This window comes from Neophocaena asiaeorientalis, unplaced genomic scaffold, assembly GCF_003031525.2.
Source record: "Neophocaena asiaeorientalis asiaeorientalis breed wild unplaced genomic scaffold, Neophocaena_asiaeorientalis_V1.1 scaffold89, whole genome shotgun sequence".
Classification (NCBI taxonomy): domain Eukaryota; kingdom Metazoa; phylum Chordata; class Mammalia; order Artiodactyla; family Phocoenidae; genus Neophocaena; species Neophocaena asiaeorientalis.
The window spans coordinates 9,452,926-9,467,221 of NW_020172592.1; the positions used below are offsets into that span (position 1 = coordinate 9,452,926).

General features: G+C 37.1%; 1 protein-coding gene across 1 annotated transcript in view; it reads left to right on the forward strand.

The window, feature by feature from the left end:
* The window catches only part of SEMA3E (semaphorin 3E), a 257,351-nt gene that overhangs the window by 234,460 nt on the left and 8,595 nt on the right, over positions 1 to 14,296 (forward strand). Inside the window, exons 14-16 of the mRNA XM_024738432.1 lie at positions 159 to 325; positions 5,144 to 5,211; positions 6,729 to 6,868. Of these exons, the coding sequence (XP_024594200.1) occupies positions 159 to 325; positions 5,144 to 5,211; positions 6,729 to 6,868 (375 nt within the window). The remainder of the gene's footprint in view (positions 1 to 158; positions 326 to 5,143; positions 5,212 to 6,728; positions 6,869 to 14,296) is intronic.

Here is a 14,296-nt window from a genome sequence, read left to right on the forward strand (position 1 = left end):
AAGTGTCAGTGTTCCATTATCTGTCTTGAGTGACTGCAGTCATTTAAGTGAGTATCCACAGAGGCGATCGTGTAGGAATGTGAAAATCCAGGTGTAAGAGCTCACTGAGAATTCTGCCCATTTCTACTAGTGGCCTCTCTCTTCCTTGATGTCTCTAGCAACAGCTCTATATTGGATCTGCTTCTGCCGTGGCCCAAGTCAGATTCCATCAGTGTGACATGTATGGAAGTGCTTGTGCAGACTGCTGCCTGGCTCGAGACCCTTACTGCGCCTGGGATGGCATATCCTGCTCCCGGTATTACCCAACAGGCACACATGCAAAACGGTGAGACAGAGTCTTCCATGGAATCTTTCCCTTATTTAGAGAAACAAACCTAACACTATTTTCTTCTCTTTTTGTACCCATTCCATGAAAATAACCGTGGTTTTTTTTTTTTTTTTTTGCTTGTTTGTTTCTTTTTAGTGATTTTCCATTTATTCCAAAGTAACTTTGGTTTTTTTGTTTTTATATTGGAATATAGTTGATTTACAATGTTGTGTTTATTTCAGGTGTACAGCAACTTGATTCAGGTGTACATAGACTTTAGGTATATCTATTCTTTTTCAGATTCCTTTCCCATATAGGTTATGGCAGAGTATTGAGTAGAGCTCCCTGTGCTATGCAGTAGGTCCTTGTTGATTATCCCTTTTATATATAGTAATGTTTATACGTTAATCCCAACCTCCTAATCATCATAGTCCTATTTTGTTCATAATATAAGTTTTGAAACATCCACATTTTACTGAAAAATAACTCCCATTAATTATTGTGTAGAGACTGGGCTGAGCAGGCTGCTGGGGTTTTAGTTTTCCTCCGGCTTTCAATCAACTCTTCCCCCTCCTGAAACTTTTGCTGCAAGACATGAAACCAGTTTAGATAAACGTAAAATGTGGAAATGGCTAGCCACCCCACACGTGAGGAATTCAAAGACTTAAAAGGAAAATAAATAAATAAATTCTAAAATACATCCTGCATTTGCCCTGTGTCCTCCCGACCAGCTGGTCTTCATTTATTTCATTTTGAAAGTGAATATTTTAACTCCTAGGCAAATGCATGACCTGTATAATTAATGAAATGTGTGATTTAATTCAACACAAATGAAAGGTACTTAAAGACCTCCAAACTCTAATATCGACAATTCAGTGGGGTCATTGCTACTTGTTAGAGAAGGTAAATCCTGGGATTCTTTGAACAGGAGACCTTGAGGTACAGAAAGTATTTTAAAGAATAAGGATCTTCACTCAGGTCAGAAGAAATTGTGCATTCTTTGGGGACAAAAATAAGGGAAAATATTTTTATTATAGAATAAGCAATTATCTTTTTCACTTGATAAAGTGACTAAAGATAATATAAAGCAAAAATATAGACTCATATACAGTTTCCCTACTGAAAAGCAACTTTTATTAATTTCATTTACTCTTGCTCTTTCACTTTGGGCTACTTTTCTTTAAACCTTTTTCAAAATCTAATTTAATCTAATTTAATGCAGTTGTTATTTTCCTAAGTTTACATGTATAGTAGAATCTCATTTTTAAAAACACTTAGTCACTAATTCAAATGTTTGTTAATTTGACCTTAGCTAAGTTAACATTGCAGTGAGTGTTTAAATATATACTAAGCAGATAGCAGAAAGATGCTTTGAGGAGCTTCCCTGGTGGCGCAGTGGTTGAGAGTCCGCCTGCCGATGCAGGGGACACGGGTTCGTGCCCCGGTCTGGGAAGATCCCACATGCCGCGGAGCGGCTGGGCCCGTGAGCCATGGCCGCTGAGCCTGCGTGTCCGGAGCCTATGCTCCGCAACGGGAGAGGCCACAATGGTGAGAGGCCCGCGTACTGCAAAAAAAAAAAAAAAAGATGCTTTGAGAGGACATTTGTGAACTAAATAATTTACCAACTGTATTAAAGAATTGAGTGAGTTAATTTATTTTGTACAAATGCTTAATGATATTTGAAAGCAGTTCTTGAGGAATATAGCCATGTTATTAATTGAAAATATTGTTTTATGATTTATTCACTCATTAAGCCAGTTTCTGTACCGTGTTAAAGGGGTATGAATAAACAGTCACAGCCCCCTGTCTGTAGGAAATCAGAACCTGAAGTGGAGAATGGAATTGTAAATAAGGATGATAGCTCACCACTGAGCACTTAGTATGTGTAAGGTACTGGACTAAGTGCAATACACATAACACATTATTTAATTCTCAAAAGAACCCAACCTTTGAGCTCAGTCTTGAAGGTAGAGATATAAGGAGATTCCAGCTAAAGAGAATTAATTGTTTGTACAGAGGCACAGAATGTTCTGGGAAAGCCGTGTAGTTCCACAGGTTAGGAGTGAAGTGGTAGGATCTAAGGGCAGAAAGGTAGTTTTACCAAAAGTAACAATATTATTTACCCTATTGTTTTTAGCAAAAATCAATATGTTTACAAGCCTTGCATCAAATACTTCCGAATAGCAAGGTTTCGTATTAGGCATGCAAGAGCGATGAAGAATTTTAACTGAGCAGTTTCCATAGCTAAGTATGTCTTGGTGTACAGTACATCTTGTAAGATTGTACATGCACAAGTTTGTAAGATAGTATTTAAAAGGGTGGACAAAAAGAGTTATTTAGAAAAAGTTAAATGAATAGGCAAAATCATAGACAGGAAGGACTGAGATGCTGGAGTCAGGAGCCACACTCGTAAGTGAATTAGTTCAGTTCAGTGACATGTAATGCAGATCTTCCAGGAGCGTCACTCTTGTGAACCATCGCCCACCCCTGGAGGAGAACTTTTTGGATAAGTTCCAGGACATAAAGGGAAAATAGTTTGCTTTTATAGCAGATCGTTTTTGCTTCAGATCTGACTAGCAGCAGAAATTGAAAACTGGTCATTAAAATAAATACCCTTCTGTTCACGGAGTGAAAATGGACCAACAGAGGAAAAACATTAATTCGCAATTCAAACCACTTGTTTAAAATAGTCTTCCAAAATACACTATAATTTCTAGAGCTAGGTCTTTTTCTTCCCCCCTGCTCTTGTATTCCGTCTATTTCCAGCATTCTCTTTAAAAGTTTCCAAGAGGCAAGAGATATAAGAAAAATATGCGACTTGGAGAATAAACGACAACTTTGCTTAACCTTTCTAAAACTCCTGCTTTTAATACACTCTTTTTTAAATGCTAAAGTAAAGAACAGCTATTTTAGGATAGTATAAAGTGAACTGAAGCTTTGTTGGAGAATGTGATATCTCTCTTTTTAAATGCATGTTTCCAGTGATTTTAAACAAAATTTGTGTACACCTATCCACAATGCTTATCTAGTATTAGCTGATTGTAGTTCCCTTTATTCTCAAATCGTCTGTGTAATAAATATGATGCAATATCATTTCTGCAAAGTGGAACCTATTTCCCATTTCATTGATTTATTCCTGTTCCATTATTCATTATTCATCAGCAGGCTTGGGATTCCCAATACCAAAGCAATACTCAGTGAAGTGAGGAATTAACAACAGCCTTTTATTCTCATCTAGAGCTGCTATCAGTTGTATAATAGATGTTGACGCTAGTATAAAATAATATAGAGGTCTAAAACTTTTAAATTTTGCTCCTTACTTTTCTGTCAATGTTTATTTTCAGTTTAGCTCAGTAGAATGATCCGTGTGGCAGTTTTAATCTTAACTTTCTAAAATCTCAGGTCTTTAGGTAAGGTTTTCTAATCCACAATCTATCTTTTTTTAAACATGCTTTCGCACACAGATCATAATCCTAAAAATCGATTGGAAATATTCATCTGTCCTAGCTTTCAATATAGGGAAATACTTAAATGGTTGTTTAAGTATTGCGTTCTTAACTAGGATCTGAACTCATGTGTGAGGAAGCACTCCATCTCTTGAAATAACGTTCCAATATCACTATTCGGTGAACTTGAGGAAAAGCTAGAATGAAAAAAAAAATTGAGACTGGAATTTAGGGGTCAGTTAGCCCAATTTTATTTTACGAAGGAAGACACACAGAAGCAGGATAGGCAAGGGGTATGTATAAGTTCATGTAGCACATGAGTGGTGGCATTGGGATTTGAATCTGGTTCCCTTTTCCAGATTTTATCATTGCATATGGTTAAAGCATCTCTTTATCAGTCTGGAAGTCTCACCCATTTCCCTCTGGGGTAAAACTTCTGTTTTGCCTTCTGGTTTTCCCTCAGTCTTGAAGATATGCCATGATTTAGAGAAGCAAGTAGTATTTTCTGCTTTTATTGTAATACTTCTGTTTTTATCTCAAATCTGAATTAATATGCTGAAGATCTTGATTTTAGCTTCCCAGTACTAATAATGATAATTTCCATTGTTTAATTCCTGAGAACAGTGCTTACAAATTTGAAACATGGTATATGTTCTGGAATTCTTTTTCCGTGGATAAAGAATATTGTCATTTGTCAATTATATGTCTAAGCGAACTATAAAACATGAAAATATACTAGAAGCGTATTTGCCTTTTAGAGGCAAATTGAGGAGAAGTACAATATTTCTTGAGTTCTACTATATGTAAGACATCCTGTTAAACAGGTAAATGCACCATCACATTCAACAGAGGCATATACTTTCTAAATGTTATAACTGAATAAAAGTAAATTGAGTATATTATTAGTTTATTTTTATTAGCAATCATATTGATCATGATGTCTGTAGAACAAAACATTTAGATCCAAATACCTTTACTTAATGCACTTTAATATAGATAGGAATTTTATGCATTTTTACTCAAATAGGTAGTCTGCTTCAAATCCCATTGTCTTTATCTGAACACATTCTTTACCACCCAAGACACTCATTTTGAACTAGAAGACTTCTTGTTTAACTAAATTCTTAACGAAATGTAAAGAGAACCTTCTTAAATTATAATCAAACTCATGTGACGATTTAAAAAACAGTTTTCTATAGATCTTATCCATTGAATAACATTCAATGGAAATATGGAAAACTATGAAACTTGGATTGTATCCTGGTTTTGTATGGCTGATCAATTTTTTCAGTAGCAGAATACTACTTGAAACTTTAATGCGGTTGGCTATCTTTTAAAGTCTGGAAAATTGAAATCTGAACATCTCCTAAATGCATTTACTTACTTTCAGGCGGTTCCGCAGACAAGATGTTCGGCATGGAAATGCAGCTCAGCAGTGCTTTGGACAGCAGTTTGTCGGTAATCCATAGAAAATCGATTGCCATGGATTTCTTAGAGTGTGCACTGAAGATAAACTGTCAGCTTCTTAAACAGGGTCCTTGTTTTCTTTGTGATTGATACACACTAGAACAATGTTCGTGAAAGTATTCTGTTTTTCCATGTAGTTACGATTTTGTGCATTTGATATATAATCTTTCCTAATTAGGAAAACGTTTTACCTACCCACCAAGCTTTATTGTTAGAATTCAAAAAGGGGACTCCTAGAACAAAAATGCTGCATACTTTAGGTGACAGTTGCCACAGTGATTTGCAGGGTTTATTTCACCAGTTCAACCATGGGAATATCTTCACCGTGTTTTTATAACTTACAGTAATTTTATCAAGAGTGATCTAACTTGAATCAAGTCACCTGCTAAGCTTTGGATAGAATAAAGTGAAAAACTTCGACTCTTTCACTGGGTTTCTGATGAAAGGTGGTAGGTGGTCCAATGTGTAAAGGAAGAGAGAAATTTTCAGCTGTAGACAAATGTAAAGAAGTCAGACAAGACGGAAAACCACCGTCCTGACTCTTTACACCATCATGGTGGTTGGTGAACAGGCTGTGCTCACCAGGAAGCAACAGAGGGAAGGGGCACCATGATTGGGAGACCAGAGATATTTATACACAGATCCAGAGATTGTGGTCCGGGATCAGTTTGCTAGACCCCAGGCTGATTCTGGATTTGATGCAAGATGTAAGCCTCTGAGAATATTAACTAGAGAAAGGTGGCATTATAGTTTTAGGGAAATTTAGGGGTCAGTTTTGAATGCAAGGAGGACTCAGACATAGAAAAAAAAAAAAATCCTGGGATCTAGTACTGAATTTGATCTTGGTTAAAACAACAAAGAACAAATCCACTTGCTTTTATTCCAAACTGCAGTTAGGTATACTTGCCTCTATGCCCATTTGAGTTCAAGTTCAGTGAGAGCCTTTCTGGGCCAAAATACAGATTATAATCAAGAAGCTCTGGTTCACAAAGTCTTTAGTTCAGTTTCGTACTCTTTTCTTCCTTCAGGAGCCCCATATCTGGATAAGTGCAGTCCATTGTCAAGATAACGCTCACACTTTTGTTTATGTAGTGCCGTATCTCCTTGATTTCTGCTTTCTGCTTTCTGCTTTTGGTTGTAATCATGAATTTTAGTTCTATGCCTTGCTTATTTGTTTGGTACTTACCTTGCCCGCTTTATCAGTGGATGTTGCCACTGATGTTTCATGCATTTAACACTGATGCACCTTCTTACTCATCTGACTGTTACATCCTTTGGAACCAAACTCCCAGTTACTTCTTTCTGTCTCACTCCATAGCCTGCTGTGCCTTTTTAATGCCTAGATTTTGGTATGCTACTCTCCCTAAATAACTCCTGTATAGAAATTAACAATGAGTAATAAAAGTTATTCACTTTGCTATAGGGGTCTGAATAAAGAATCTTTTTAAAAAATATTGTTTACCGGTAAAATCAAAGTCTCAAGGCTGATGTTAACATTTATGTTATAGGGGATGTTTTGGATAAGACTGAGGAGCGATTGGCCTATGGCATAGAGAACAACAGTACTTTGCTGGAATGTACCCCGCGATCTTTACAAGCAAAAGTTATCTGGTTTGTGCAGAAAGGACACGACACAAGAAGAGAGGAGGTAATTCATAGCTGCACGTTCACACCATGGTGTCTTGCATACAGTGTGCCATCAGTAAATAGATGATTCTTTATTTGGGTACTTAAAAATTAAACAATCTATTGTGCTGTACCTGTCATTTTAAAAGTGGGTTTTTTTTTATTATGTGTGATTTATATACATATAAATATATATATGTATAGGTATATGTATATATAAAGGTTTTTAAATACATATACATGTAGATTTTTATATACATCTGTAGACATATATAAATAAATTATGTATGTATGTATAAATAACATTTGGAACCAAGAATTAGATTTTAACTTAGGAGCTTTTTTCGGCTTCATGATTTTAGCGTCATGTTGTAAAATTATAGTCTCAAATTGTATCACCCAAGGCAATGTTTTAGAAAAATAGCGAAATTAAACAGCATTATCACATATATCTTAGACACATGGATAATAGAATTGAAACAACAGTAGCAGCGACATTAAACCAGTTGTTGATAAAGCTATTAAATCATATGTGAGACATCAACTCAGGGGTTCCACTGTTGTCCAAAAAACAGGCATCAGCTCTTTTATCCTTCTAAGCAGGTTTAGTGGTGGAGATTATATTTCTATAATTATCTAACTAATGAGAGAGGAACGAGTTGGGCTGCTTTTACTGATGGAAGGCTAGGCAGCATTTAAAGCACACATACAGAACAGGCTGGTGGCAAACACTGTATAGATGCATGCGGGTCTAGGGAGCTGGTTTTATGTAGGGAGGGGTCAAGGGTGTGAAGCAGGTAAAGCTTAGGGAAGGCAGATAAAGCATTGTTGATGTGGGCGTTGAACTTAATTTGTACAAAAATGGAATTAGAAAAATAGAAGAAAATTTGGTTATATTAAAGGGTGATAGACTTGGTGAATACTGGGGAAATGGTCCTTAGGAAAGAGAGGGTTACAAGTTGAATAAGGGGAAGAAATTCTAGAGGCCTGCCTTAGGACACAGAGGACAGCTAATAGGTACTCATAAGATAGTGAGTCAGGGAAGTCTGTACCTCATTTTGACACTGGAGACGAAACCTTTGTCCTCGGAAGTTTAAATGACTGATTCTACATGTAGAGCACAATTACATTTTATGCCTTTTTTTCCCCTAGCCTGTTGTGAAACTAAAAATCCAACATGTTTTTGGTCGAGAATCGTAAAGTACATTCTGGGAACTGACTAAATTTCTATATCCCAGGTTCCTGGGATAGCTATTAGAGAGGAAGATGATACCTCAACTTAACAAAGACTATTAGAGATAATATAGAAAGGCAATCAGGAGAGGAAAATTCTCCTAAATTTTCATGACATCATAACAATAAATACGTGTCCAAAAAAGTTACTGTACATCGCACTGAAATAAATTATTGATTTAGTACTGAAGTATTTTCCATTGCACGAATCTGAGATAAAACTGGTTTTTAAATTCCATTGTAACTGACTTGGCAGGAGAGGACCTGGGAATATTCTATAGTTCTTCCAGTTGAATGGCTTCAGAAGACAGAGCAGTAATTCTTTCATCAGTAGTTTTCTTCACTCAGTATGTTCTGTTTCTGATTTGGAACTTAGTATAATCTGCCTCATTTGGAAAACTTTACCAAATCATTTTGACATGCTGCATCCAGTAGTGTTCAATTTTAAGTTTCTTTATCATATTAATATAATCTACTTCTTTTTCCCCAAATTTTACTCCCTATTTTCAACTACATTCAAATTTCCCTGGTATATTTACTGGTACTAGAAATTTTGAGTTTATGCATGACAAGTTGTATCATAATCAGGTAGTGCCTGATTTCTGTAGACATAACAATATATATTGAGTTATTCACAATCTAAAACAAAACACACAGTTGCTGACTTCGTCAAAAGCTAAATGTGCGTGCTGTGTACACAGAGCAAAATGACTTTACGTGTGCATTCTTTCAGAGTTTTTTAGGGTCTGTTTAGAGTTTTTTCAGCGTTTAGAGTTTGGACCATTTTTGCATTTATTATAGTTACTATAAGACATACAAGATAATTTTATTATCAAATCTTGACCATTGCACAGGATGTTTAAGTTCAACTAGTCCAATTCTTAACTCATGTGGGTATGCTTTTTTAGAGTATCCCTGACAATGGCCGTCAAGGCTCATCCTGGACGCTACAAGCCACGGTCAGCCCATAGCCTTTCTGAAAAATTTTGATTGTCGTATCCTTTTATTGAACTGCTATTGTTGAGTCTGGAATCCACTTACAGGATCCACCCTCAACTCTCCTGAGCTGTCCAGAAATCATGTATTCAGGTGGATGACGTTTTTGCTCCAATTAATATGTAGAAATGCTCCATAACCAAATTTCTAGAAAGCTTTTAGCAATTCAGTTACCTGGTTTCTAAACTGGATCACTGCAATTCTCTCAAATATGCACTTTATAGTTTCTTGCTTCCTGAAATAACACGTATGAAACGTAACATGTTATTAATTCCAGAAATGTTTATGGAAAGCCTAATTTATAAGTACTTCATAAGGGAGCATTTTCCCTTGGCTTGACGACCTGGTTAATTGTGGTGTGCATTGTGATTATGACACCCTGGGGGAGAAGCCTTCATAGAAGGGACTTGGGAGATGAGGCTGTTCTTTAATGTGCATCTACTGTATACAGGAACTGGGGTAGGTGCCTTACCTTATTATTCTCGGATCTCACAGCTGCACCTTAGGCATAAGAATCCTCATCTTACAAATGCAGAAACTAAAACTCAAAGAGGTAGAGCTCATAAAGTCAGTTACAGACCCAAGGTTTGAACTCAGGTATTCCTGCCTCCCAAGCTGAGCTGCTTCACATTTATTCATCAGCCAAGTAACTAGGAATTTGCTATCTGCGTTTTATAAAATGTACCATTTTATTCTTAAGAATGTATTTATAGATGAGATCATTGAGACACAGAATGTTTAATCACTTTCCTGGTTACTCATAGCTCGTGAGGCAGATCCAAATCCAGGTCTCTTCGTTCTTTCTACTAACTGACACCATCTTCTGAAATCGGAATTCTAAATACAGTTTCACATGCTCTGGGACAAGCATGGGGCAAAGGGAAAACTGTTCACTGCAGAAGGTCTGGAATTTGATTTCTGAAAAATGCTCCAGTTGACAGATATATATATATATGTGTGTGTGTGTATACATATGTACATATATATGTGTATATATATATTTTTTTTTTTCCATCAGAGTTTAGTGGAGCATGGTGCCTCAGCTTTGTTGGCACTCTACCTCATTTTCTTGGGTTTTAACTAAAATAACGCTTTATTCATTTATTTGAAACTTATTTAGTGAGCATCTATTATGTCCCGCTTTCGTAAAACTTGTACTCTGGAGAACAGAGAAAGATAGCAATAATAATAATATGACTAAGTAAGAACATTCTTTAAACTATCAGTTGATGGTAAGGAGAAAAATACAAGAGAGATGACTTGCAGGGAAAGGTTGCAATATTAAATGGGTGGTCATGGAAGGCCCTACTAAGAAGTTCACCAACAAAGTGACATTTGCAAATGACTTGACAGAGGTGAGGTAATAGGCCATGTAACAGTGTTGGATAATGGCTTTCTGGACAGTGCGAACAGCAGGTGCAAAGGCCCTGTTTCATCAGGAGGGCACCTGATATATTAGAAGAACCTCAGAGTGGAGGGCAACGTGGCTGGAGGAGACAGAGCAATAGGGAGACTAATAAACGGAGTCAAAAAGGGAGGTAAAGGGCCAGCTCATGCAGGGATTTGTAGGCCCTTATAAAGGGCTTTAGTTTTTGCTCTGAATTAAATAGAAAGCCATTGGGTAGTTTACAGGAGAACTATGACATGATCAAAATTCGGTTTTAAAAGATGACTTTGGTTATTGTATTAAGACTGTAGCATGTGGGTGTGGAGATAAAGGTGGAAGCAGGGATGATAGGGACATAAATCATCATGTTCAATGGCACAACATTAACTGTCAGTGTGCCCTTCACCTACGAAGTCAAAGGATGGGCAACTGGCCGCCTCATACACGTAAGAGCAAGTGCTTCACATATATTCTTCAGTATTATTGAAAATTGTGAAGGCTGTTTAATATATTTAATATCTCAGATGGAAAGCATTTTCAACCTTCTGTTCTCCTCCCCAAGTGTCTAAAATTAGTGTTTTGAATGCAATAAATATTCATTCAGAGCCTACCTTAATAGGTGATGAACAAATCATAGCCTTAGCCTTGTCAAAGCCTATAGGCTTACAGTGTATACAGTAATATGAACAGATAGTTATAATATATTGTGTTCATCACAACGTAGTATGAAACCATGGGAAAAGAAAATTGTCTCAACCGACAGGTCAGGTGTGGATGTGGCACTATGGACACTTAGGAAAAGATCCAAGGCAGAGGTGACATTTGAGCTGTGTTTTAATGGATAAACAGAAGCCAACTAGCAGAAAGAGTGGTGTAATCATATGTGCTGGAGATGACAAACAATACGGTCAGTGTAGATCTGTGGAGGACATGAGGGTACAAAAATAAGTAGATCCACCAAGGAACCATTTCACTTTATCTATAAGCCAATGAGAATGCCTTAGACAAACTGTTTAGACACATTACTCTAGAAACTGGCTTACCAGCTTGGACGATAAGCAAGATGACAAGGAGACCATTTAAGAAGGTATTTCAATGGTCAAATGAAAGAGTTTTTTTTGTTTGTTTGTTTTTTGTTTTTTCGGTACGCGGACCACTCACTGTTGTGGCCTCTCCCGTTGCGGAGCACAGGCTCCGGACGCGCAGGCTCAGCGGCCGTGGCTCAGGGGCCCAGCCGCTCTGCGGCATGTGGGATCTTCCCGGACCGGGGCACGAACCCATGTCCCCTGCATCGGCAGGCGGACCCTCAACCACTGCGACACCAGGGAAGCCCAAATGAAAGAGTTTTGATCAAACTAAACAGTGGTAGTAGGAAGGGAGAAGACCGATTTTAATTTTTATGAGATAACATTGAGTGCATTTGATATTTGAGATAAAAGAGAAATGATCAAAAGGGATTCATATGTTCCCGGTTTGGGTGTTTGTGTGGTTGATGGTGCAGTGATGTGATTCCAAGAATACAGGGAGGAAAGGAAGAGTTTGATTTTGGCCATATTGAATTGGGACTCCTGTAAAGCATGCGGACAGAGCTGTCCTTCTGGTATATGCATGCCTGGGAATATAAAGCCCAAAGGAAAGATTTGGAATGGCAAGAGATGTGTGAGAGACATTAGCAAAGAGGCGCTAAATTCATGGAGATAATAAAAGTTAAGAATAATATAGCAAGCCTCTATACTTAAATATGGCTTACTGTGTGCCAGGCACTGTCCTAAGAATGTTACCTATAGTAATACTTTTAATCATTGCAACAGCCTTATGAAATAGAATTATTATCCCCACTTTATAGATAAAGAAACTGAAGCACAGAGATTGAGTTACTTGCATAATATCACATAGCTTGTGAAATCAGTCTGAATTTGAGCCAGATATTCTGGTTTTAACCCTAGGCCCTTAGTTACACTGCAGTGGTGCCTCTAACTGCGGTAGCCTGCCTTGGAGGCTTGGAGTAAATAGGAAGCATTGTGAACTAAAGCTAGAAGCAAGGGGAAAATGCGCATATAAGGAAAAAATAGGAGAAGAAGAAACTCTAAAAGATAAAGAGTAAAATTGTTAGGGAAACAAGTCATAATTATAGTTAACATTCATTTAGTGCTTACTACGTGCCCTGTACTGTTCTAAGTGCTTCATGTGTAGTAACTTCTTTAAAACTTACAACATTTCTCTGCGGTAGTTAGTATTATTATGTGCATTACAGAGATAAAATTAAGTAACTGATGGAAAGTACACAAATGGTAAGTACCACTAGAGTAGTATAGCTTGAGGAAGTAGAGATGGTGCAGTTGGGGATGTGGTATAGTAGAACTCAGAGAAAAGGAATTGGATAAGGACAAAGTAACAAACAGCACCCGGTGAAAAATTCAAAAAATAAGTGTCCAGGCTCTAGTGCGAACATTTAGTAGAATGGTTAAGGCAGGAGCCATCTAGCAACAGGTGAAGTGACGTTGATGCTCAGGGCTGTGTGGGATTAGAAACAGTTCGTATAATGTTCTCGACCTAAAGGTTTAGGTGAGAAGTTTGAGAGAGGTCAACAGTAGGAGACGAGAGATGAAAGAACTTCTGCTTTGCTTTTTTGGCTTAAGAGAATCAGTGACTTGGTCATGGTTAGAGGTTGAAGGGAAGTAGCCATGAAGAAGAAAATGTGCAGTTAATTGATGAAGCAAGATGAAGAGTATGGGAGAGAGTATCATTGCAGAAGTGACAGCGTAGATTCTAAGAAGGAAGAGGAAGAACCCTCGTTCTCAGAACTGAGGAGAAAAAAGGAAGATTTTATGTATGTGGATAAGGGTAAGTTCATTTACAGAATCCTAGTTTAGCTGTTCCATAGGCCTTCTATAATGGTTTAAATTAGGTGGCCGTATATATTTCTACATATAATTTGAATTTGGAATACAGCTTAAATCTTCCTTTTATGAAGGAGGTATAAAGTATGTTTGTGTGATTGCAAAGGACAGAACTGTTAGAAACACAACTAAATCACCCCAAAATGATATACCCTGGTTTATGAAGTCTCAATTTCTGCAGTTGGATGTATTTGAATTTACAAGCCTCCAAAATAATTGCAAAAATTTAATTCTGAGTAACATCCCAAAGGAAAGGCATCCATACTTGGTAAGGCATGTGGTTGGAAAATTGCATTATTTCTCTGTGTATTTCTCTTTCTCTAAAATGCATGAGCACTATATTTTAAAACTAAGTAATTGAGGGACTTCCCTGGCAGTCCAGTGGTTAAGACTGCCTTCCAATGCAGGGGGTACGGGTTCAATCCCTTGGCCAGGGAGCTAAGATCCCACATGCCAGGGCCAAAAAACCAAAACGTGAAATAGAAGCAATATTGTAACAAATTCAATAAAGACTTTAAAAATGGTGCACATCAAAAAAAAACTTAAAAAAAAATTTTTTTAATGAAATAAAACTAATTGAGGAAAAATTGAAATATGCATTGATTTGCTTAGATTTAAATATTTATTAGTTCACTGTGTGTAATTTTCACTTATCATGACAAAGAAAGCCGTAGTTTCTTCAAGCTACTCAGATTAGTGTAACTGCTCACGTTAATATGATCCTCATTTTGAATGTTTTAAGTTTGGAGTATATTATTTTTAACCTGAAAATAGAATAGTCTTTGGAACCTTGACAATTTAAAACAGAAGTTGGCAAAGTACAACCTGCGGGCCAAATCTGGCCCTCAGCCTCGTTTACAAATAAAATTTTATTTGAAAACTGCCACGCTCATTTGTTTACCTGGTGTCTATGATTGTTTTCATGCTACAACTG